A 24926-nucleotide genomic window follows, 5' to 3' on the forward strand; every position below is an offset into this window, starting at 1 on the left:
TTTCTCCTTGTCTTACAGGTAAGAACAAGGCCAAAGGAAAAGACAGGGAAAAAGCATGATATGGGATACTCTTGCTTTTAACCCTGATGATATGAGATAATCTTGCTCTAGTATAGCTTGTTTATAGAGGTATTATCGGGGGGAAAGAAAGCTGAATATTTCGAAAGGCTTTGTTGGGAGTGCCCTCTCAGATAAGAGAAAGGGTTGAGCATTTTTGCAGGTCTGCCTGTCCGTTAGGGATGGAAGTCGACATATATAGGAGTCTCCCTAACATCAAGTAATAATGCTATTCCTTTACCCTACTTGGTTATAGCACGGTAGTGGGAGCTGCCAGCTTCACATGTTTTAACTCTGTCAGAGCACTTTGAAAAAGTGGTTTGTGGTATCTGGAAAGCTGATGTTGCGTGTGAAGATTACAGACCTGTCGGGGGTCTGGCTCTCGAGATTCGGAGAACGATGCCTCTTCGATTTTTGAGAAAGCAATCCTGCTGGGGGTCTGGCTCTCGAGATTCGGAGAACGATGCCTCTTCGATTTTTGAGAAAGTAATCATGTTGGGAGTCTGGCTCTCGAGATTCGGAGGGCCGTGCCTCTTCGATTTTAGAGCAAGCAATCTTGTTGGGAGTGTTTTCTCGAATGTGAGTAAAGGTTGGGCATGTTTGCTAGTCTACCTTGCCACGAAGCACGGAAGTTGACACACAGAGACTTTCCAATTATCCAGCAGTGGTACTGTTCCTTTACCCTCTCTTCGATTTTGAGAAAGTAATCATGTTGGGAGTCTGGCTCTCGAGATTCGGAGGGCGGTGCCTCTTCGATTTTGGAGCAAGCAATCTTGTTGGGAGTGTTTTCTCGAATGTGAGTAAAGGTTGGGCATGTTTGCTAGTCTACCTTGCCACGAAGCACAAAGGTTGACACACAGGGACTTTCCAATTATCCAGCAGTGGTACTGTTCCTTTACCCTCTCTTCGATTTTTGAGAAAGTAATCATGTTGGGAGTCTAGCTCTCGAAATTCGGAGGGCGGTGCCTCTTCGATTTTGGAGCAAGCAATCTTGTTAGGAGTGTTTTCTCGAATGTGAGTAAAGGTTGGGCATGTTTGCTAGTCTACCTTGCCACGAAGCACAGAGGTTGACACACCGGGACTTTCCAATTATCCAGCAGTGGTACTGTTCCTTTACCCTTGTGGGTAATAATATGGTAGCTAGACCTTCAAAATTTATGTGTCTAAACTTTGTTAGTGTTGTTTCTTTGCAATTCTTTTACCCTTCTTGGTCAGAGCGATGGGAGCTGCAAGCTTCACGTGTCTCAACTTTGTCAGAGAACTTTGGCAAAGTTATCTGTGGTACCCATGACCTACTGTTGCGTGTGGGAAGTGGGTGATTGAACAGTACGATTCATGTGCTTTCTACTTCGCCAGAAATCTTCGACAGAATGCCCATAATTTCCGCAAAGCTGAGTGTGCGTGTGACAGGTGCTGACAAGGCTGGAAAAGTAGGTGCCTCTTCGATTTCTGAAATCGGCCCTCGTGGTCTCTGAGCAGCCCAGCTTTTGAGAAAGCAAGCCTCTTCGATTTCTAAGATCGGCCTTTGTGGTCTTTGAGCAGCCCAGCTTTTGAGAAAGCAAACACCTCTTCGATTTCTGAGATTGACCCTCGTGGTCTCTGAGCAGCCCAGCTTTTGAGAAAGCAAACGCCTCTTCGATTTCTGAGCAGGCGCCTCTTCGATTTCTGAAGCTTCGTCGAGTGCAGATTTTTATAGGGGCTGACATTAAGTTCCAAAGCACACTTGAATATCCACCAGTAGAAGCTCAATTCTTGCACTTCTAAGATCTTGATTTGTCCGACCTCTTCTCTCTTCAACACCTTTGAAAATGTCTGGCCCCTCCGACCGTCGTTTTGACTTGAACCTTGTTGAAGAGGCAGCCCCGCCTTCTCCAGACAACATATGGTGCCCATCCTTCGTCTCCCCTACTGGTCCTCTTACCGTTGGGGATTCCGTGATGAAGAATGATATGACCGCTGCGGTAGTGGCCAGGAACCTTCTCACTCCCAAAGATAACAGACTACTTTCCAAACGGTCTGATGAGTTGTCTGTTAAGGATTCTCTGGCTCTCAGTGTTCAGTGTGCAGGTTATGTGTCTAATATGGCACAACGCCTATTTGCTCGAACCCGCCAAGTTGAATCATTGGCGGCTGAAGTGATGAGTCTCAAACAGGAGATTAGATGGCTCAAGCATGAGAATAAACAGTTGCACCGGCTCGCACATGACTATGCTACAAACATGAAGAGGAAGCTTGACCAGATGAAGGAATCTGATGGTCAGGTTTTACTTGATCATCAGAGATTTGTGGGTTTGTTCCAAAGGCATTTATTGCCTTCGTCTTCTGGGGCTGTACTGCGTAATGAAGCTCCAAATGATCAATCTCTGATGCCTCCTCCTGCTAGGGTTTTGTCCAGTACTGAGGCTTCGAATGATCCCCCTCCGGTGCCTTCTCTTTCTGGGGCTCTACCGACTGCTGAGACTTCTCCTAAGCAACCTTTGTGAAGGCTCCCTCTTGTTTGTTTATTTGACTCAAGTATATGTACATATTTGTAACTTATCGGGGATATCAATAAATAAGCTTTCCTTCATTTCAACGTATTGTGTTAAATACACCAAAGCCTTCTTCGCTAAGTTCTTTGAATTTTCTTTTGTTGAAGCTTGTATGTTGAAGCTTTGTGAGTGGAGCATATAGGTTGAGGTAGTGTTCCCTTAATTTCCCGAGTGAGGAAAACTTCTCGGTTTGAGACTTGGAAAATCCAAGTCACTGAGTGGGATCGACTATATGAATCTTAGAACGCCATTGTGTTCTGTCCTGTGTCATGTCCTCCGTTAGATCCAAGTACTCTAAGTCTTTTCTTAGGGTCTCTTCCAAAGTTTTCCTAGGTCTTCCTCTGCCCCTTCGGCCCTGAACCTCTGTCCCATAGTCGCATCTTCTAATCGGAGCGTCAGTAGGCCTTCTTTGCACATGTCCAAACCACCGTAACCGATTTTCTCTCATCTTTCCTTCAATTTCGGCTACTCCTACTTTACCCCGGATATCCTCATTCCTAATCTTATCCTTTCTCGTGTGCCCACACATCCAACGAAGCATCCTCATCTCCGCTACACCCATTTTGTGTACGTGTTGATGCTTCACCGCCCAACATTCTGTGCCATACAGCATCGCTGGCCTTATTGCCGTCCTATAAAATTTTCCCTTGAGCTTCAGTGGCATACGGCGGTCACACAACACGCCGGATGCACTCTTCCACTTCATCCATCCAGCTTGTATTCTATGGTTGAGATCTCCATCTAATTCTCCGTTCTTTTGCAAGACAGATCCTAGGTAACGAAAACGGTCGCTCTTTGGTATTTCTTGATCTCCGATCCTCACCCCTAACTCGTTTTGGCCTCCATTTGCACTGAACTTGCACTCCATATATTCTGTCTTTGATCGGCTTAGGCGAAGACCTTTAGATTCCAACACTTCTCTCCAAAGGTTAAGCTTTGCATTTACCCCTTCCTGAGTTTCATCTATCAACACTACATCGTCTGCGAAAAGCATACACCAAGGAATATCACCTTGAATATGTCCTGTTAACTCATCCATTACCAACGCAAAAAGGTAAGGACTTAAGGATGAGCCTTGATGTAATCCTACAGTTATGGGAAAGCTTTCGGTTTGTCCTTCATGAGTTCTTACGGCAGTCTTTACTCCTTCATACATATCCTGTATAGCTTGGATATATGCTACTCGTACTCCTTTCTTCTCTAAAATCCTCCAAAGAATGTCTCTTGGGACCCTATCATACGCTTTTTCCAAATCTATAAAGACCATGTGTAAATCCTTTTTCCCATCTCTATATCTTTCCATCAATCTTCGTAAGAGATAGATTGCCTCCATGGTTGAGCGCCCTGGCATGAACCCGAATTGGTTGTCCGAAACCCGTGTCTCTTGCCTCAATCTATGCTCAATGACTCTCTCCCAGAGCTTCATTGTATGACTCATTAGCTTAATTCCCCTATAGTTCATGCGAGGCTAAAAAAAAATTTCGCGCTGCGCGCGCTATGACCCCATAAACATTTTTTCCTGGATCCGCCACTGGCCCCAATGTCGAGCTGCATGACAGAAATTTCGAGTAAATTGATATAAATGTACTGGAAGTAGAAGAAATTATCTAGAGAAATGTAGCTATTACAAGAAAAGAAAGGTTGGCAGTAATACAGGATAAACGACTGGTGCCATCTTCAACAATTGCCATAAGTTTTGATTGAAATTCTACAAACTCCATCTATTAGACCAATCATCGCCGAAATTAATTATATCCGCCGACAAACATTAATAGATCAAAGCAGAAGAATAAGATGGCGCGTGTTGGGATAGTTTCGTAGGAAACTGGAAGATCTATGAGAGGAGCAAGGAGCCCTACTATGAAGACAGTGAAGGACAATCCCATAGCATAAACAAAGATGCGAAGCCATAAAACGTGATACACTGTCAGTGCAACACCAGCCAGGAATGACGAGGACATCATGGTAAGCGTTACGCCTAGCACCGGTAAGGTAAATCTCATGGCAGCATAGATTATACTAGGGTCATATGTTTGCGCCCACATAAGGGCAATTGAAGCAGTAATGGAGCCGCACATAGCCACGGTATTGCATATCAAGAAAATTCTGAATAGGCTATGCGGAAGAAAATTTGGGGTGCCCACATTATTTCCAGTGTCACTGTATCCACCTGGTACTGTGAAGCCTTGAGCAAACGTTATACCAACCACCAGCGTTGACACCAATAGGAGAGTATTGACACTCTCTTTCGAAAACATTAGGTTATCAGAATTGTGCAAGGACTTCGGAACAGAATCCTGTGTCTCTTTGGAGACTTTTCGCTCTTCAGATCGTGGAGCATTAGCCAAGTTCAAGGCCATAAGTGTTAGTTTCTGCAAGAAAAACGAAAGTTTCAGTTCTTGACCAAGTTGTTATATAGATCATGCATGACAAACACGAGAAACGATTATAAAATAAAGGCCATAAGGGTTAGCTTCTGCAGGGAAAAATCGTGTGTAATCAGGATATCCTCCCCTCTTTATATCTCTCTTATGCAATGAGAGGGACAAGAAGGGGATACATATACCTCTGGTTAATTAATTACGTTGTAGAATTCTCTCCTATGTACGACATACTTGTAGGTAGTTGTAGTGTCACACTGTAGGTAAAGGAAACTAATCGAAAAGATGCGTTGAGAAATTACGTAGTCTCCGAAACAACATCTCTTTATCTACCCCGGTCTTCTCTGCAAGGTCCAATGCCGTCTCACCTGCATTGTTCAAACTATTTAAATTGGCTCTCTCATACGCATGGAAGAGGGAAAGAATTTTGACGATCTTAGGATGCCAGTTTTGGACGGCTATATGTAGAGGGGTATTTCCACTTTGATCTCTTTGCTTGCTAAGCACTTGAAGATCGCGCTTTCCAATAATATATCGGACAACATCAACTCTTCCATGCGCGGCCGCAAGATGAAGAATATTCCGGCCTTCATGGTCACTTGATCCCTCAAGTCGGGGCAATAATCGAGAAACTCTTCAACAACCCTGCAATGGCCTTTTTTGGACGCCACATGTATAGGAAGCAACTGATTTTCGTCACCTTTGTATGCCAATCCAGTAAATTTGTGCAACAATATGCGTACCGCCACAAAGTTATCCATATAAGCCGCAACTGTAAGAGGAGACATCCACCCTTGGTCCATTGAATTGATGAGATCAGCTGAATCCATTTTGCTCAATATCGTCTCTAGGAGATCTACATAGCATATGCATTTTAGAAGCAACTCTGTCAAGAATAAGTATTTATGAAGAGAGAAATAAACAAAAGGTAAATTGTCATAATGCCATATTACAAAGAGTTAGAGCATCTCCAACAGTGTAAAAAAATGATTTTGATGAGCCACGCAGGTAAAACTTTGCTCCCGCTCCAATGGTATGTGCAATTGAGTATGAAAATTTTGCTCATTCCCACAAAGTAAGCAATATTATTGACTACTTCAATATTATATGCTAATGACATGAAAAAGGCAATGACAGAGGCATACTTGTATACTTCTTTCTGTTGGCTCTGGGCAGCCACCATTGAGAAACTATACTCTTAAAAAATATCCAGCATACAACCCCCGCCATCACAAAGAGTGGATTGATGAGATTGATTAATATGGACATGACCAACGCGAACACTGCTATAGAAAATAGCAATGACAGAGGTATATTTGTATACTTCTTTCTGTTGGTTCTGGGCAGCCACCATTGAGAAACTTCAATCAAGCATACAACCCCCGCCAGCACAAAAAAAAGTGGAATGTTGAAATTCCATAACATGAGCATGACCAACACGAACACTGCATCATATTTCTTGAGGCCACCTTTTGCTATACTTGTAACCCATGCCCAAACAACCGCCAGCAAAACAAAGAGTGGAATGTTGATATACCATAACATGAGCATGACCAACACGAACACTGCATCATATTTCTTGAGGCCACCTTTTGCTATATTTGTACCCCATGCCAAAATTTAAAAAAATACTCATTACTAGCTATATGTACCAAAACAAAAATTACTCACAAGTATACCAAAAAGAAAAAAGGGTAACTGCAAATGCTTAATATTTACCTTGTTTCCTCCATATGATCGCACTACGAAGAATTGAGTTGCCGTTCGATCCTTGCCAAAAATTACCAGAATTAGCGTCTGTTGTGCTATTTGGCGTCTTGTCTACCATTGCTTTAACAAGTTCAAGATTGGCAGTTTCAGCAGCCATGCACAAGGGAGTCTTTCCGGATTCATTTGTGGAATGCAACGTGGATCCAGATCCATCTTCGCCGACCAAAAACATAGCCACATCTTGGTGATTATTTTCCACAGCGACATGCAACGCAGTGTTCCCTCTCTCGTCCTCTTCATTAAACGTATTACCTTGAGCCGTGTCTACCAAACAAGACGAAGCCAGAAATTTAACTAAGAGGGGGCACCTTAAAAAATTTGAGCTCTTTTTTTGGATAAATAAAGCTAGTTCTTTTACAAATATTGAAAAAATCAATTACAAAATGCCTAATTTTATTACGCTATTGTCTAATTTTGTTTTTAATTGTTGTATTGACAATCTAATACTCATTACTTTAGTCTAAAGTAGGGGGAGGGTGGCACTGTGTAATTTTGAGGTACATTTCAGTTTATTTACGAAATTGCCACTAAAGCTCCTTGCCCCTGATTTAAAGTAATTTGCAAAATTGTCATTGGGCTTCAGAAATTTTTTGTAGTATTAAATGATGAGACTGCCCATTTGAGCTTCAGATCACACAGTGAGGTTTTTGTCCTTAGGGTTTTCGGAATGATTGAGGTTAAGTTGTTTCCCCATCATTTGTTTCTTTCTTCGGCGCAGGCATGCCCATGCCGATCTTAGCATGAGTGAGTGGGAGGGTGACAGTGAGAGAAAGAGAGAGTGGTTGTTCGGATTTCAGGGATCAAAAGAAGGACTAAGATAGAGATCGGGATCGAGAGAGGGATTGAGATCGCGATAGGGATCAGATGAGCCGCAGAAAGAGGCGAAGAGGCGAGAGGTTAATGCAATCGCTGGAAGCATCTTTCGTTTCTCTCTTTCTTTCGCCTCTTCCTTTGGTACGCCTAATCGGATTAGCAGTGAAATTGTTAGAAATTAAAGAACAATGCAGGAATTTAAAGGGAGATAAAGGAAGAAGTCGAGACAAAGGATAAAAGGATTATTCATTCATTCATAAAACCCAACGAGGCTGAGAGTTACATATATATATATATATATATATATATATATATATATATATATATATATCAAGCCAATAAGGGGAAACCCTAGCTATGAGGCTTGGGCTTGAAGACAAGACAAGGTAATTATTAACAAAAGGCTTGGGACTTAAAAAGATGAGAAAGGTCCAACTGTTAGGTCCTAACAACTCCCTCCCTTAAGAAGGAACATGTCTTCAGGTTCAAAAGTCTGGATAATGTGCAATGATCTCGTCGGCTTCCTCCTATGTGGCATATTCAGCTGGAAGAGCCAACCACTGTATGAGCCATTTTGTGATTGTAACGTTCTTCTTCTTGAACATCCCTCTGTCCAAAATCTTCTTAGGTTGCCAATGCAAGTGACTTATAGAGTCAATAAGCGGCAGGATTGGACTTGGAGAGATGGCATCACCTATCTTCTTCTTGAGTAGAGATACATGGAAGACTGGGTGTATTTTGGAGTCAAGAGGTAGATTCAAATGGTAAGCCACTACACCTATGCAAGCTTTCACTTGGAATGGGCCATAAAACTTAGGTGTAAGTTTGTTGAAATGCCGAGTGGCCACAGATTGCTGGAGATAGGGCTGGAGCTTGAGATAGACCTAATCACCCACATTGAATTCGTGTTCAGTTCGACCTTTATCGTCAACTTATTTCATTCGATTATGTGCAAGCTACAAGTTAGCACGCAAAAGGCTAAGAAGCTTGTTATGGTCCTGCAATGCCACATCAACCGAGTTAACTGCCGTAGTACCAAATATGTAGGAGTGAATGGTTGGGGGTGGCAATCCATACAACGCCTGGAAGGGTGACATTTTAATGGCAGATTGAAACGTGGTGTTGTACCACCACTCGGCCCAGGGAAGGATGGCAGCCCACTTGCGAGGGTGATCTGCCGAGAAGCATCGAAGGAAATGCTCGAGTGTGCGATTTAAGACTTCTGATTGGCCATCAGATTGCGGGTGGTATGCAGAACTCTGACGCAATTAGGTGCCCTGTTTACTGAATAACTATTGCCAAAAGTGGCTGAGAAAGGTTGGGTTACGATCCGAGACAATCGATTTTGGCATGCCATGAAGATGAAAATTTTCCTTGATGAATGTGTCGGCAACGGATGCAACTGTGTATATGTGTTTGATCGGAATTAAGTGGCCATATTTAGTGAGGCGATCAACAACTACCAAAATGACTGTGTAGCCATTGGAAGAAGATAATCATTCGACGAAGTCAAGAGCAATGTCCTGCCATATGCCGTCAGGAATAGAGAGCGGCTGCAAGAGACCCAACGGGTGAATGTTCTCATGATTCTAGCATTGGCATTCCGAGCAAGTGGATACAAAATTCTTTACATCTTTACGAATACTAGGCCAAAGACAGTTGCGAGAGACGTGGTTGTAAGTACGGAGAAAACCGGAGTGGCCCCCTTGCAGCGAAAAGTGGAATTCTTCTAGGATTTTTGGACGCCATTATGATGTCAAAGGAACAAAAACTCCCTGTTTGTAATGAAGGACACCATTAACAAGTGTGAAGCCTCGCACACTGTTGTTTGGTGTTTGGAGCAATGAAAGCCAGAGTGTTTGAACCTGTGGATCTGCAGCATATGATTGTTATAGGTTTGGTAAACAATCAAAAACTGGAGAGGATAAACCCATAAAAAGCAGTATCTCATGTTGGTGAGAAAGTGCATTCGGGGCTCCATTTTGAGAACCCGATATGTAGTCCACTGTGTAATTATACCCTAGAAGCTTAACAAGCCATTTTTGTTGTTGTGGAGTCGTTATACGCTGCTCAAGGAAGAACTTGATGGGTTTGTGGTCAGTCACAATTCTAAATTGTTGACCCAAGAGGTAATGGCGCCAATTCTGCACAGCAAAGACGATGGCGAGCATTTCCTTGTCATATGTAGAGAGATCGAGATTAAGACAGGACAAGGCCTTACTGAGGTAAGTTATTGGGTGACCATCTTGGCATAAGATAACACCTATACCAATACTCGATGCATTTGTTTCCACGACAAATTGTTAGGAGAAATTGGGGAGAACAAGCACGAGTGTGGTTACTAACGCATGCTTGAGCTTGTCAAATGCAGCAATGGAGTCAGTTGTCCATGAGAAATTACCCTGTTTTAACATGTCAGTCAATGGCTTTGCAATCAGACCATAATGACGGACGAACTTCCGATAATAACCTGTGAGACCCAAGAATCCACGAAGGCTTTTGATAGACTACGGTTGAGGCCAATTTGTGATTGCTTGAATCTTGGAGGTGTCCATTGCCACACCGTGGCCCGAGATAAAGTGGCCCAAATAGTCAATCGTAGCTTGCCCAAAGGAACATTTGCTAAGCTTTACCCTTAAGCTGTGAGTAGACAAAACTTGAAAAATAATCTCCAAATGGGAGATGTGGGTAGCAAATGAAGAACTATAGACAAGGATATCATAAAAAAAAAAAAACTAATACAAACTTATGCAAGTATGGCCTAAAAATGGAATTCATCAAAGCCTGAAAAGTTGATGGAGCATTGGAAAAGCCGAATGTCATCACCAAGAACTCGAAATGGCCGTTGTGTGTACGAAATGCTGTTTTTGGAATATCCTTGGAACACATGCGGATCTGGTGGTAACCTGACTAAAGGTCAAGCTTGGAAAATATGGTTGCCCCATGCAATTTGTCAAGTAACTCATCCACAATTGGAATGGGGAAACGGTCCTTGATGGTTGCTGCATTCAAAGCTCTATAGTCAATACAAAGACGCCATGAGTCATCCTTCTTTTTCACAATGAGTACTGGCGAGGAAAAATGACTATTGTTGTTTCAAATTACGCTTGATTGTAGGAGTTCTTGCACTTGTTTCTTAAGTTCAGCTTTTTTGGAGTGTGGGTATCAACATGGACGAACCGAGATAGGTGTAGTGTTGGGTAAGAGCAAAATTTTAAGGTTTATATGGCATTGGGGTGGGAGACCAGATGGTATGGCGAAAAGATGGCGGTATTGTGTAAGGAGGGAAAAAATGGTTGGGTGGGTGTCGGTTGGTGGGGAGAGAAGGGTATCTGTGGGTGAGTTTGGTCGGGGAATGAGATGGGTGAGTTGGGAAGTGGGTTGTAGTGAATGACAGGTGTGAAAAGGTGGGGTGATTTTGAATAGTCCCTAAAGGGATGAACCTCAAAGGGTGTAGCCTTGCAGATTTACATCGACATCATAAACTCGCAAGGATGCAGTAATTCGTGTGTGAAAGGCTGTAGTGAAATGAACCGGGGCAATATTTTCAATTGGCAGGCCTAAACGGTGTGCAACATCCGTATAAAGCAAATTGCAAGTAGCTCCATAATCGATTAGGATCGTAATTGGAAGGGAGTTAATGGAGCCTTGCAATTTCAGTAGTTGACCCATGTTAAGCCTAAAGAGCGAAAAAAGCTCTAGCATGTGGCGTGTGGGATCAGGAGGGAGTTCTTACTCCGATTGGAAATCATGAAACTCAATAGAATCATCTTCAATGGTAGGGGCATCAAGCATCACAATCATAGGAACTTTGCATTTATGTCTGGGAACATAAGGTTCTGTGCAATGGAAGCATTCGAGTTTGCGAATTTTTTCTTGAACCTCAGCTGAGGTTAATTGTTTGAATGGCGCGGTTTGGATTGGAGGGGGTTTAAGGCATGAGATGGCAGAGATGGAGTTAGGGTTGGATGGTTTTGGAAAGCTAGAGGGTAGGTATTGCCGAGAGAAATTAGAACGAGAGGTTCTTTTGGACTGCATTTTGGTTTAAAAAATTTTGGCCAATTTTTAAGCTTGGTGTAAAGAATCGGGTTTAAGAGCTAGGACATCATGGCGAATATCCTATTTTAATCCCCCTAAGAAAACATGTTTGAGCCGATTCTCTGTCCAATTAATCACCCTACAAGAGAGTTTAGTAAACTCTGCTATATAGTCATCCACAGTGCCCATTTGTTGGATGTGGGTGAGCTGTGATTCAATGGTCGAAGAGGATGGTGTGGGTCGGGTAGAGGGAGTATAGGTGGGGATTGGGGCTAAACTTAGGGATGGAGGTTTAGAGAGTCCCAAACTTGTGTAGGTAGTGGTGGGTAGGGCAAATAAGGAGCGGAATGAGGGTGGGGGGTTGGTTGCAGGGGTGCAGGTAGAGGTGGGATTTACTGTCAGTGCTTGTTTGGGGGTGGTGGAAGGCTTGATTTGAGAGTATAAAGCTTGTCGAGCATTGGAGATTGAAATGCCACGAACTAGGTAGTCATGGTGTTTTGAAAGGCTATATTGGAGTTGTTGATTTGGTCAAGAGATTTTTGGAAGGACACCTGTTGGTTCTCTAGGGCTGATATGGAGTCACAAACATCTACCTGGGATGTGATGTGCTCATGACAGACATCGACCGCCATAGTGACGGCGTCTGGGTTAGAGGTTACAGATGGAGTGTTTTGGCCCATAATATCTATGGGCTCTGATAACAATTGGTACGCCCAATCAGATTAGCAGCTGAAATTGTTAGAAATTAAATAACAATGCTGGAATTTAAAGGGAGATAAAGGAAAAAGTCGAGATAAAAGGATACGAGGATTTTTCATTCATTCATAAAACCTAACGGGGCTGAGAGTTACATATATATATCAAGCCAAGAAGGGGAAACCCTAGCTATGGGGCTTGGACTTGAAGACAAGACAAGGTAATTATTAACAAAAGGCCCGGGACTTAAAGAGAGGAGAAATGCCCAACTGTCAGGTCCTAACAACCTTTTTGTTCCAGTGCTTCATTTTCGATAGCCTTCCTCATCTTTCAACGAGATTCCGGTGACTAGATCCATAGCACACTCGAGAACCGCTCCCTTTTAGGGATGGGCAAATACCCATCGGTTATGGGTAACTGCGGATATCCGCCCATTTAAATTTCACAGTTACGGTTATGGGTAACCGTTTAGATAATTAAGTTATGGGTATAACCGTTTACCTGTGAAATTTAAATGGACATTTATGAGTATTAATTGCGGTTATAACGATTACCCGTTTACCAGTTTATTTTAATAGATATATAAAATTAAAAAAACAAAAAACCTAATATGTAAGACTGTAACATGTTCGTTCTCTCTGCCAGGAGGCCAGGACCTGTTTATTTTAGTAGCTAGGTGATGAATATGACTGGTATGTTTAATTCAGTTTTAAATTGCTGACATGGGAATCAGTTGTGGACCTATGGTACGAATACAATGTATAATCTGAGGTCACATTCAACATCTCTGGTTAAATACATTTCTTTTGGGATACTATTTCAATTTATAAATTTCTTTTGTATGTCTACAACGAGTTGATGAGACTTTGTCATTGAATGTGCTTAAAACATTAGTGTTCGAAAATGTATAGTTTTGAAATATTTTGGAGCTTTGAATCATCTAGTATTTAAGATAATGACTATCTTGAGTTTTTAGAAGCTATACTTTGTAATCATATGAATGTTATATTTGAATACTTGCTTAGGTGTAGAAGAAAAATATGTCGAAAATATATGAATTTTCTTTCCACTTTTTGAAGATTCCCTTCTCTCTGTTTTGAGATTATACTCTTTGGCTATCTATTTTATCTGTAGTTCATTTCACTAAATTAAAAATGAATCTTTAATTTTTTAATTTTTAAAATGAAAGATAAGAGAAAATCATAAGTACTTAATTATATATATGGGTTGCTGCTGAGAAGAAATGGAGGGAAGTGGAAGGTGTTTTCATGTTCTCCCCACAACCAAAAGCGCTTCGTTTGAGCTACTCAACCTTTCTCTACCGTTACGAACAAGTTCGCTTTTTTAGGGTGGGTAATTTTGTGGTTTGAAAATTATGTGTTGTAAGTGTAAATTTGGGATTAGAAATGGGTTTTCTGTTAAAATTTCATTTTTTTTAATTTTGGGGGTTTTGTTTCAAGCGATCTCATTCTTTTAATCGGACTTTTGCCAAAGTTTATTGCTGGGTTTTGGGTGCTTTTGAATTTGGTGAAATTTGTGATTTTTCAGTGCTTCAATGGTGTTTTGGAATGATTGGTATTTTGGTGTCGAATGCAACTAATTATGTGGATCTTAATTAGTAGATATCCAAGAGTGACAAATGCAACTAATTATGTGGATCTTAATTTGGTGATTCATTTCCTTCACTCTGTGTGTCAGGAAATGAGTTCAACCATGGATTCGTATACGTTGAAGTCCACGTCCGATTTGCCTGCTCTCTTTCTATCATCGTTTATTTTTACATAATATCCTTGCAATTGGAGTTTTGTTACTGGTATTATTAAGGTTTTGTTCCTGATATTATTTGGGTTTGGTGTTAGTGGGGATGGCAGTGGCGCGCTAAGTTAGCCGTTCGTGGCTCACCGGAAAACCCTTGGTTGGGCTATCAGGAGGGAACTCATAATGTAGTAGATATTTCTCAATGCAGAGGTCACAATCCTAATGACTTTATATTTGATATTTTAAATCCTTGGATTATGTTAAATTTTATGTTTTTAGTTTAATTTGTATCTTCTTCTCTGTTTTTGTAGCTCATCATCCCAGTATTAATGCTGTTGGGGAGCTGCTTAAACAAGGTCCAATTTCAGCTATTAAAACTGAATGTTACCAGTTTTCATATCCGGTGTTTGAGTCTTGAATATTACTTCTCTTTATAATGTTCAGGTATTACAGAACTACGAGTTGAGCCGTATGATGAAGATGAGGGGACTGGTGATTTGGTATTACGGAACTACTTTGTATAACGTTCAGGTATTATGTGCAGGTGACTGATGTGATTCATAATAATGCAATTGCACATGGAAAACATGTTAGTAAGTTGTAATGTTTTGGAATTCAATTAATGGTGGTGTAATGCAGATGGCTGTGACAACACATAATACTTCCCATCCCGTTTCTGAAAGATATAAGAATGGTTAGTAGCTGAATTCATCAAAGTTATCTGAGTTTCTAGAAAGACATTTTACGTGATACTTCATTTCATCGTTGTAAATATTTTCTTTAAAAGGATTAAATTAAATAATGAAAATGCTCTAGCAAATGTTCTGGATGTAAGCTAAAAGATCAATTTAACTTTTCTTCCCTGTCATTTTTAGTGCTTTTTCTTTTCTTATTACTTTTAGGAATTAATTTTTGAGATATATTATGACTAACAAATTTACTGTTGCCCCTATCATCTTTTTTGCTTAAGATTTCTTTTGAACCTCGCGGAATCTTCTATTTAGATGCGCCATCATCATCAGTTTGTCTGCTATTCCAGTTAGAGATTCATGCCACAGAAGAAGGTGGGCTTACACCTTCAGTTTATTCGTGCAAAGAACCAGTATGTCCAAATATATGTTACTCGATTCTTAAAAACTGTATGGCATGACAAGATAAATTTATAAATTTCTAATTTTTCTGCTTTGTATAAAATCTTTGTTCACTCTACCTGAAAAGGTACACTTGACTGAGAAGAAAAGTCTTTTCATATTAAATCCTTGTTTTCTTTCATCTTATCTTTGGCACAGAAAGCACCATCAAAATTTATTTATTTATTTATTTATTTTCAGGTGGCTGTTGAGGAAGGTATTGTTGTCGGTGGATGAACCCTTTAGGTAATTATCTGTTACTTATTGGACTCCCCCAATCATGAGTTTTGACTCGGAAGAAGATTTTGATGATGATAGATACTGAATTGAATTTTGGCACAAATTGTATTGAAAATTGCAGTTCAGAGCAATTTTTATGAGGAAGAAGGATGAATCTTAAACATATATATGAATTTAGTCAAATCCACACGCTCCATTCAAACTTCTGAATTTCAAGCACTTGAATTGAATAGATGCTTTTAATTCTTCTCCCATCTAAACATTAGATATTTCTGCAATTTTATTTCTATGTTGTTTATATCATTGTTGTTTGAATATATGCTTAAACCTATTTCATTCAGAATATATGTTAGCAATAGTTTGATTGTTTAAGCTAAGATGTTTTTCATGGCATCGCATGAAGCTTGATAGGAAAGTAGTTCCATTATATGTAGGCATTGCAACTCTTTTTTTCTTTTCTATTCTCTGGTTGCTGCTGTTTTCTCATAGTGCAGGAAGCTTTATGGCGTACAACGTGCCAAGTCATTATGCTGGCACCATTCTGTTTTAGTATTTGTTGGATTAGAATGTACTCATTGTTTCAAGTGAGTATTAATTGTGACTCCTAATAAATATTTAGATTGATAAAATCAAAGGCCAGGGAGGGAGAGTTGGAGAAGCTCTTAGTTTGGGTGTTTTAACATGTTGATGTTGTGTGTTTTACTGTTTTATGAGATTTGGTGCTTCATATGCAGATAATATATTTCTGATTTGAAAATTTCATCATTATTCCGTTGATTTAATAATTAAATTTATGCCTTAATTTAGCATTTTCATCATGATGAGTATTAGGAATAGAGTAGGAGAGGTTGGTGATTTTATAGAGCACAATTATTAGGCTGCTTGGGTGCTTTGTGTTTATTGATTTAGGTATACGTTAAATCGATTTGATGTGATTCTGATTCTGGAATTGGGTGTTGACTGCTGAATTGGTGCTTGATATTTTCGTGTTGGATTTTTCTCCAGCAGTGGAATCTGAGGAAGATTTCAACTGGGAAATCATTTTGTTCTCCACTTGGTAATTAGTGGAGATGTCAAGTTATGTGGGTGTTTACATTACGGATCAATCGCTTCAAAGCCAGGCCACACAGGTTGAGCTGTGCAGTCTAGAATCCAAAGTATGTATAATTGATTAGTCATGAAATATGATACATTTTCTCCGTGTTTACATACTTATGACATACAATCAGTTTCTTTTTGGTTGGGTTGAAATGATATTGATTGTGTTGTTATAGAACTCCTTTTTATAGTTGGGTTGAAAATCATGTTAATAGAATCTTTTTTTGGTTGGTCTGATCTGTAACAGATGAGATTGTTTTGTTTGAATCAAAATTTGATCGTTTTTTGTGTGAAATTATAATGGAATCGCAAATTTATCAGGTATATCTTAGATTCTTTGTTGCATATTCACCTTCTCACAACTTTTACATTGTCTCTTGATTTGATGTAATTTTTATAATTTCCATGATCAACGGATGCATGAAGTAAGGAGGAAGCTACTATTATGGAGCTTCTTAGGCATGGTAAGTTGAAGTTGTAAATCATTTTTTTCGTTCACGGAATTCATTATCTTGCTATATTGGCAATTAGTAGTGTCTGACAATTGGTAAAGTGTATTCATTTTTCTGCTTAATTTATGTTGAAAATTTGTAATCATTTAAAAATGTATTGTAATCAAATGACTAGCATGTGAATTTGTGTATTGTAATCATTTACAACTTGCAGAATTAGTTAAATGTATCAAATGACTAGCATGTGAATTTGTGTATAGTTAAAAATAATCTTATCCTTAAGGATTATTGATTGGGCAAATTTGGTTGAGTAAATTTAGGGTTATTGATTGTGCTAATTTGGTTGATTGGTTGATCTGATTTGAGATTTTCTTCTAATGAGGAAAGGATATTATATAACTTGTAAGGATTGCAAAGTTATACCGGGGGAGAGCTTGGCTAATCAACATCGCTTGTTGGTGATGAATGTACATATCAAAAGAGTGAGAAAAAAGAACAAGACTTGGAAGTGCCCAAGGACTAGATGGTGGAATCTAAAAGAAGAAAAACAAGTCATTTTCAAAGAGAAAGTAATCACCCAGTGTGTGTGGGATAGAGAGGGGGAAGCTAGCCAAAGGTGGGATTCCATGGCTAGCTGTATTCGAAAAGTAGCAAAAGAGGTATTAGGAGAGTCTAAGGGCTTTGCTCCATACCAAAAGGAATCTTGGTGGTGGAATGAGGAGGTACAAACAAAGGTGAAGGCTAAGAAGGAATGTTGTAAAACCTTATACAAGGATAGGACCGATGAAAATGGTGAACGGTATAGAAGAGCCAAGCAAAAGGCGAAGAAAGCTGTGAGAGAAACTAAGTTAGCGGCTTATGACGATATGTATAAGCGACTAGATACCAAAAAAGGAGAGTTGGATATCTATAAACTAGCTAGAGCAAGGGAAAAGAAGACAAGGGACCTAAACCAAGTGAGGTGCATCAAGGATGAGGATGGAAAGGTTCTTGCTACAGAGAACGCGGTCAAAGACAGATGGAGAGGTTATTTTCATAATCTTTTCAATGAAGGACATGAAAGGAGTACTTCTTTAGGGGAGTTGAGTAACCCAGAAGAGTGTAGAAACTACTCATTTTATCGTCGAATCAGGAAGGAAGAAGTGGTTGTAGCTTTGAAGAAGATGAAGCATAGAAAAGCAATGGGCCCAGATGATATACCGATTGAAGTGTGGAAAGCCTTGGGAGATACAGGTATAGCATGGCTCACTGACCTTTTCAATAGGATTTTGAAAACGAAGAAGATGACAAACGAGTGGCGAAAGAGCACTTTGGTGCCTATTTACAAGAATAAGGGCGACGTACAAAATTGCATGAACTATAGGGGTATTAAGCTAATGAGTCATACAATGAAGCTCTGTGAAAGAGTCATTGAGCATATATTGAGGCAAGAGACACAGGTCTCGGACAACCAATTCGGGTTCATGCCAAGGTGCTCAACCATGGAGGCAATCTATTTCTTACAAAGATTGATGGAAAGATATAGAGATGGGAAAAAGGATTTACACATGGTCTTTATAGATTTGGAAAAAACGTATGATAGGGTCCCAAGAGACATTATTTGGAGGATTTTAGAGAAGAAAGGAGTACGAGTAGCATATATCCAAGCTATAAAGGATATGTATGAAGGAGCAAAGACTGTCGTAAGAACTCATGAAAGACAAACCGAAAGCTTCCCCATAACTGTAGGGTTACATCAAGGCTTATCCTTAAGTTCGTACCTTTTTGCGTTGGTAATGGATGAGTTAACATGACATATTCAAGATGATATTCCTTGGTGTATGCTTTTCGCAGACGATATAGTGTTGATAGATGAAACTCAGGAAGGGGTAAATGCGAAGCTTAACATTTGGAGATAAGTGTTGGAATCTAAAGGTCTTCGCCTAAGTCGATCAAAGACAAAACACGTACACAAAATGGATGCTTCGTTGGATGTGTGGGCACACAAGAAAGGATAGGATTAGGAATGAGGATATCCGAGGTAAAGTAGGAGTAGCCGAAATTGAAGGAAAGCTGAGAGAAAATCGGTTACGGTGGTTTGGACATGTGCAAAGAAGGCCTACTGATGCTCCGGTTAGAAGATGTGACTACGGGACAGAGGTTCAGGGCCGAAGGGGTAGAGGAAGACCTAGGAAAACTTTGGAAGAGACTCTAAGAAAAGACTTAAAGTACTTGGATCTAACGGAGGATATGACATAGGACCGAGCACAATGGCGTTCTAAGATTCATATAGCCGACCCCACTCAGTGACTTGAATTTTTTAAGTCTCCAATCGAGAAGTTTTCCTCACTCGGGAAATTAAGGGAATACGTTGAAATGAAACAAAGCTTATTAATTGATATTTTCGATAAGTTACAAATATGTACATATACATGAGTCAAAATAAACAAACAAGAGGGAGCATTCACAAAGGTTGCTTAGGAAAAGTCTTAGCAGTCGGTAGAGCTCCAGAAAGAGAAGGCACCGAAGGGGGATCATTCGGAGCCTCAGTACTGGACAGAACCCTAGAAGGATGAGGCATCGGAGGTTGATCATTTGGAGCTTCATTACGCGGTATAGCCCCAGAAGACGAAGGCAATAAATGCCTTTGGAACAAACCCACAAACCTCTGATGATCATGTAAAATCTGACCATCAGATTCCTTCATCTGGTCAAGCTTCATCTTCATGTTTGTAGCATAGTCATGTGCGAGCTGGTGCAACTGTTTATTCTCATGCTTGAGCCCTCTAATCTCCTGTTTGAGACTCATCACTGCAGCCGCCAATGATTCAACTTGGCGGGTTCGAGCAAATAGGTGTTGGGTCATATTAGACACAGAACCTGCACACTGAACACTGAGAGTTAGAAAATCCTTAACAGCCAACTCATCAGACCGTTTGGAAAGTAGTCTGTTATCTTTGGGAGTGAGAAGATTCCTGGCCACCACCGCAGCGGTCATATCATTCTTTATCACGGAATCCCCAACGGTAAGAGGACCAGTAGGGGATAAGAAGGATGGGCGCCATATGTTGTCTGGAAAAGGCATGGCTGCCTTTTCAACAAGGTTCAAGTCAAAACGAAGGTTGGAGGGGCCATACATTTTCAAAGGTGTTGAAGAGAGAAGAGGTCGGACAAATCAAGATCTTAGAAATGCAAGAAGAGAGCTTCTACTGGTGGAGATTCAAGTGTGCTTTGGAACTTAATACCAGCCTCTATAAAAATCTGCACTCGACGGAGCTTCAGAAATCGAAGAGGCGCCTGCTCAGAAATCGAAGAGGCGTTTGCTTTCTCAAAAGTTGGGCAGCTCAGAGACCACGAGGGCCGATCTCAGGAATCGAAGAGGCATTTGCTTTCTCAAAAGCTGGGCTGCTCAAAGACCACGAAGGCCGATCGCAGAAACCGAAGAGGCGCTTGCTTTCTCAAAAGCTGGGCTGCTTAGAGACCACGAGGGCCGATCTCAGAAATCGAAGAGGCACCTGCTTTTTCAGCCTTGTCAGCACCTGTCACATGCACACTCAACTTTGCGAAAATTACGGGCATTCTGTCGAAGATTTCTAGTGAAGTAGAAAGCACGTGAATGTTACTGTTCAATCATCCAATTTTACACACGCAACATCAGCTCACGGGTACCACAGATAACTTTGCCAAAGATCTCTGACAAAATTCAAACACGTGAAGCTTGCAGCTCCCATTACATCTCTATGACCAAGAAGGGTAAAAGAATAATAAAGAAACAGCATTAACAAAGTTTAGACACATAAATTTTGAAGGTCTAGCTACCATATTATTACCCACAAGGGTAAAAGAACAGGACCACTGCTGGATAATTGGAAAGTCTCTGTGTGTCAACCTCTGTGCTTCGTGGCAAGGTAGACTAGCAAACAGGCCTAACCTTTACTCACATTCGAGAAAACACTCCCAACAAGATTGCTTGCTTCAAGATCGAAGAGGCACCGCCCTCCGAATCTCGAGAGCCAGACTCCCAACATGATTACTTTCTTAAAAATCGAAGAGACACCGCTCTCTGAAACTCGAGAGCCAGACTCCTAACAGGATTGTTTTCGATGCACCGTTCTCCTAATCTCGAGAGACAGATCCCCGACAGGATCATTTGTACTAAATCATTCACTTGTACTCACTAAGGAGAGCTTGAACCTATGTACTGTGTAAACCTTTCACAATTAATGAGAACTCCTATACTCCGTGGACGTAGCCAATCTGGGTGAACCACGTACATCTTGTGTTTGCTTTCCTGTCTCTATCCATTTACATACTTATCAACACTAATGACCGGAGCAATCTAGCGAAGATCACAAACTTAATACTTTCAGTTGTACCAAAGTCCTCACTGCTTTTGTGCATCAACAATCCGTAAGTCCTTACCTTTTTGCGTTGGTAATGGATGAGTTAACAGGACATATTTAAGATGATATTCCTTGGTGTATGCTTTTCGCAAACGATGTAGTGTTGATAGATGAAACTCAGGAAGGGGTAAATGTGAAGCTTAACCTTTGGAGAGAAGTGTTGGAATCTAAAGGTCTTCGCCTAAGCCGATCAAAGACATAATATATGGAGTGCAAGTTCAGTGCAAACGGAGGCCAAAATGAGTTAGGAGTGAGGATCGGAGATCAGGAATTACCAAAGAGCGATTGTTTTCGCTACCTAGGATCTATCTTGCAAAAGAACGGAGAATTTGATGGAGATCTCAACCATAGAATACAAGCTGGATGGATGAAGTGGAAGAGTGCATCCGACGTGTTGTGTGACCGTCGTAGGCCACTGAAACTCAAGGGAAAATTTTATAGGACGGCAATAAGGTTGACGATGCTGTATGACACAGAATGTTGGGCGGTGAAGCATCAACACGTAGGTGTAGCGGAGATGAGGATGCTTCATTGGATGTGTGGGCACACGAGAAAGGATAAGATTAGGAATGAGGATATCCGAGGTAAAGTAGGAGTAGCCGAAATTGAAGGAAAGATGAGAGAAAATCGGTTACGGTGGTTTGTACATGTGCAAAGAAGGCCTACTGATGCTCCGGTTCGAAGATGTGACTATGAGACAGAGGTTCAGGGCCGAACGGGTAGAGGAAGACCTAGGAAAACTTTGGAAGATACCCTAAGAAAAGACTTAGAGTACTTGGATCTAACGGAGGACATGACACAAAACCGAGCGCAATGACGTTCTAGGATTCATATAGCCGACCCCACTTAGTGGGAAAAAGCTTTGTTGTTGTTGTTGTTGTTGTTGTGGTTGATCTGATTTGGATGGGTTTGAGGGTTAGTTTCTAGGAATGTTCCATTGGTGTTCTTTTTCTTCTACACAGTTACCAAAATCTCAAGTCCTCATTTGATCCTCGAGTACAACCCAATCATATTTGCTGTAATACAATCATATTCTTGAGGTTTTGATTTTTTACTCATGTTTCTGCCTAAACTAATATACACGACTTCTAATTCTTATGGAAACACCTACATGTTTTTGCTTTGCACGTTTGTGCTTGAAAACTTAGATGCTAGAATAAGAACGAAACAGTTTTTATGTTTTTTTGTCAACTGCTAAAACATGTGCCTAACCTACATGATATATATTTTGTCAACTTGACTGCAGGGGCAAGATTTGTGTGAACTGGATGTTGCTTCTATTTCTTCTATTTATTAGGGAAACAGAACGTTTAGTTTCATCCTGTTAATTGTGCAATATCTTTTCATGTCAGCTAAGTTGTATGTATATAAAAACGAAGTTGCATATCTTACTGATCCCATTCACTCATTTATCCTTTTGTTCATTCATGATTGTGTTGAATTTATTCAGGCAAAATGTGTCTTAATCATGCAGTTCAAGGTGGTGCATTCAAGTCCCGCAACAACGTGCAGGCATATTTTCTAGTTTGTACTAATTAACCAAATACATGCAACTCAATAAGATTTAGACATCAGTAGTGTGTGAGAAAAATATACATGGAGTGGCATTTGAAAACTAGAAGATTTTCACTATTTTAATATGATTAATTGAATAATCTGTAAAGCAAAAAAAAAAAATGAAAATTATTAATTGAATAATTTGTAATGCAAAAAAAGCTTTACCTCCCTCTGTGCATGCTACCAATTTACGAACTGCGGATAGATGGCCAGCGGATGCAGCTACGTGAAGCGGAAGTTCTCCATCATGATTTCTTTTGCGGACAAGCCCCGGAAAAGTTCGGGTAATTAGTTCAATAAGCTGCACGTGGCCTGTATTTGCAGCAAGGTGAAGCATCGTGTTCCCACGGATGCTTACTTTGTTTTCACTACTTCGGACCAGCAATTCTATTTGATGAGGAATACCTGTGGCTCCGGCAAAATACCTTGTGCGCATATCCCGTATAAACTCTTGACAGAGGTATATTACTCCTGAATTAGACATCGTTGCATACCTGTATAGTATAGGATCCATGCGCGTGTCTCCTGCAGTGTTCTCATGAGCACCCTCGCCAGTTATTTGATCATCTTGTCTTGAACTCTGGCTAACATCCTCCATTGCTATTGCTATTTCACCTTGTCCCTCGCCAGTTATCTGATCATCTTGTCTTGAACTCTGGCCAACATCCTCCATTGCTGTTTCACCTTGTCCTAAACTTGAAGCAGCCATTAATTTGCAGATTTAATTTTGAGTTTTTTTTTTTTGGGGGGGGGGGGGGGGGGGGGTTCAAACAGACAAATGATATCATTATCACATTTTTTATACATTGTAATATGGAGTAAACTGTGGAAAACTACTGTTGCCTTGCAATGCAAGATGCGGAACAATCATACATAACAACGTAGTTGACTGACCAAAAAAACAAACAAACAAATGATATCATTATCACATGTTTTATACATTTTAATATGGAGTAAACTGTCGATTTGTCCCCTAAATTTTCACCTAGTTTTCGATTTCCTCCCTGAACTTTTCGATTGGAAAATTAAAGACTCAAACTAATTTTTTTAGCCAATTTGCCCCCTACCGTTAGTTTTTTCAAACATTCCATCTATATTTCTGTTATGTGAGACCATGTGCACAACATGTGAGGGTAGTTAAGTCATTTTACTCTTAAAAATGATTAAAAAACTGAAAAAAAATTTAAGAAAAAAAAAACTTTCCCTCTAATTCCTATCCTCAATTTTATTTTTCACTCATACATATGCATGAGAAATGACATATGGTGTTATTGTCTTCAAAAGTATCTAAGTTAATTAGTCTTTTTCTTGAAGCATGTACTGCCATTTTTATTTTCTTTAACAAATTAATAATTTGACAAATGTTCATAGTGTTATTGTCTCCAAAGCATTGCATTAATATAAGCATGTTAAGTGTTGTGCTTCATTTTAGAGACATTAAGACTTTACTAGTAGAAGAGTTAGAAGAGTTATAAAAATAGTTTCTAATAGTTAACATGTCCGCCTTCTAGTAAAAACTACAACAAGTCAAAGAAAACAACTACTCCAATCACTAGCATCAAAACTCCAAAGATCTGCTAACTGCACTAATCCTAACTATTCCTCCAATTTTCTAGCAATAGTATCCAACCAAATCACAAAAAAAAGAAGCATATCATACCCACGCAGTTCCACAAAACTTTGTTTGCCTCCTTAAAGTACAATGTTTTCAAATAATAAATTAATTACTATAAAAGAGAAGAAAGTGCACAACTCAACCTAGAATCAAATGATGAATATTTCAACTGCATTCTTGCACATTTAACACCATGAGCATTTGTCAAATTATTAAGTTGTTAGAGAAAATAAAAATGGTAGTACATGCTTCAAAAAAAAAAACTAACTTAGATACTTTTGAAGACAATAACACCGTATGTCATTTCGCATGCATAGGAATGAGTGAAAAATAAAATTGAGGATAGGAATTAGAGGGAAAAAATAGTGAGAAATTTAAAAAAAAAAAATTATTTTCAGTTTTTTAATC

The 24926-nt window shown here is 40.0% G+C and overlaps 1 protein-coding gene and 1 long non-coding RNA gene across 5 annotated transcripts; one reads left to right on the forward strand and one right to left on the reverse strand.

Moving 5' to 3' along the window:
• Positions 1 to 5403: 5403 nt before the first annotated feature.
• On the reverse strand, positions 5404 to 23641 carry LOC114823919 (uncharacterized). Its single transcript, XM_029099724.2, has 4 exons — positions 23069 to 23641; positions 6689 to 7003; positions 6115 to 6564; positions 5404 to 5825 (listed from the first exon to the last, which is right to left on the reverse strand). Exons 1-4 carry the CDS (start codon positions 23610 to 23612, stop codon positions 5428 to 5430), a joined length of 1707 nt encoding a protein of 568 aa, XP_028955557.1. The 5' UTR covers positions 23613 to 23641; the 3' UTR covers positions 5404 to 5427.
• LOC114823920 (uncharacterized) lies at positions 14561 to 23585 on the forward strand. Of its 4 annotated transcripts, none has more exons than XR_011579224.1 (4): positions 14561 to 14738; positions 15015 to 15108; positions 15376 to 15420; positions 16420 to 17293. It is a non-coding gene; the product is annotated as an uncharacterized lncRNA (long non-coding RNA). The 4 variants fall into 4 exon arrangements; XR_011579223.1 differs by having other exon boundaries at positions 16423 to 17293; XR_003771992.2 differs by adding an exon at positions 22593 to 23585 and having other exon boundaries at positions 14641 to 14738; positions 15376 to 16976.
• Positions 23642 to 24926: the final 1285 nt, after the last annotated feature.

The sequence above is a fragment of the Malus domestica genome, chromosome 03, assembly GCF_042453785.1.
Source record: "Malus domestica chromosome 03, GDT2T_hap1".
Classification (NCBI taxonomy): Eukaryota; Viridiplantae; Streptophyta; class Magnoliopsida; order Rosales; family Rosaceae; genus Malus; species Malus domestica.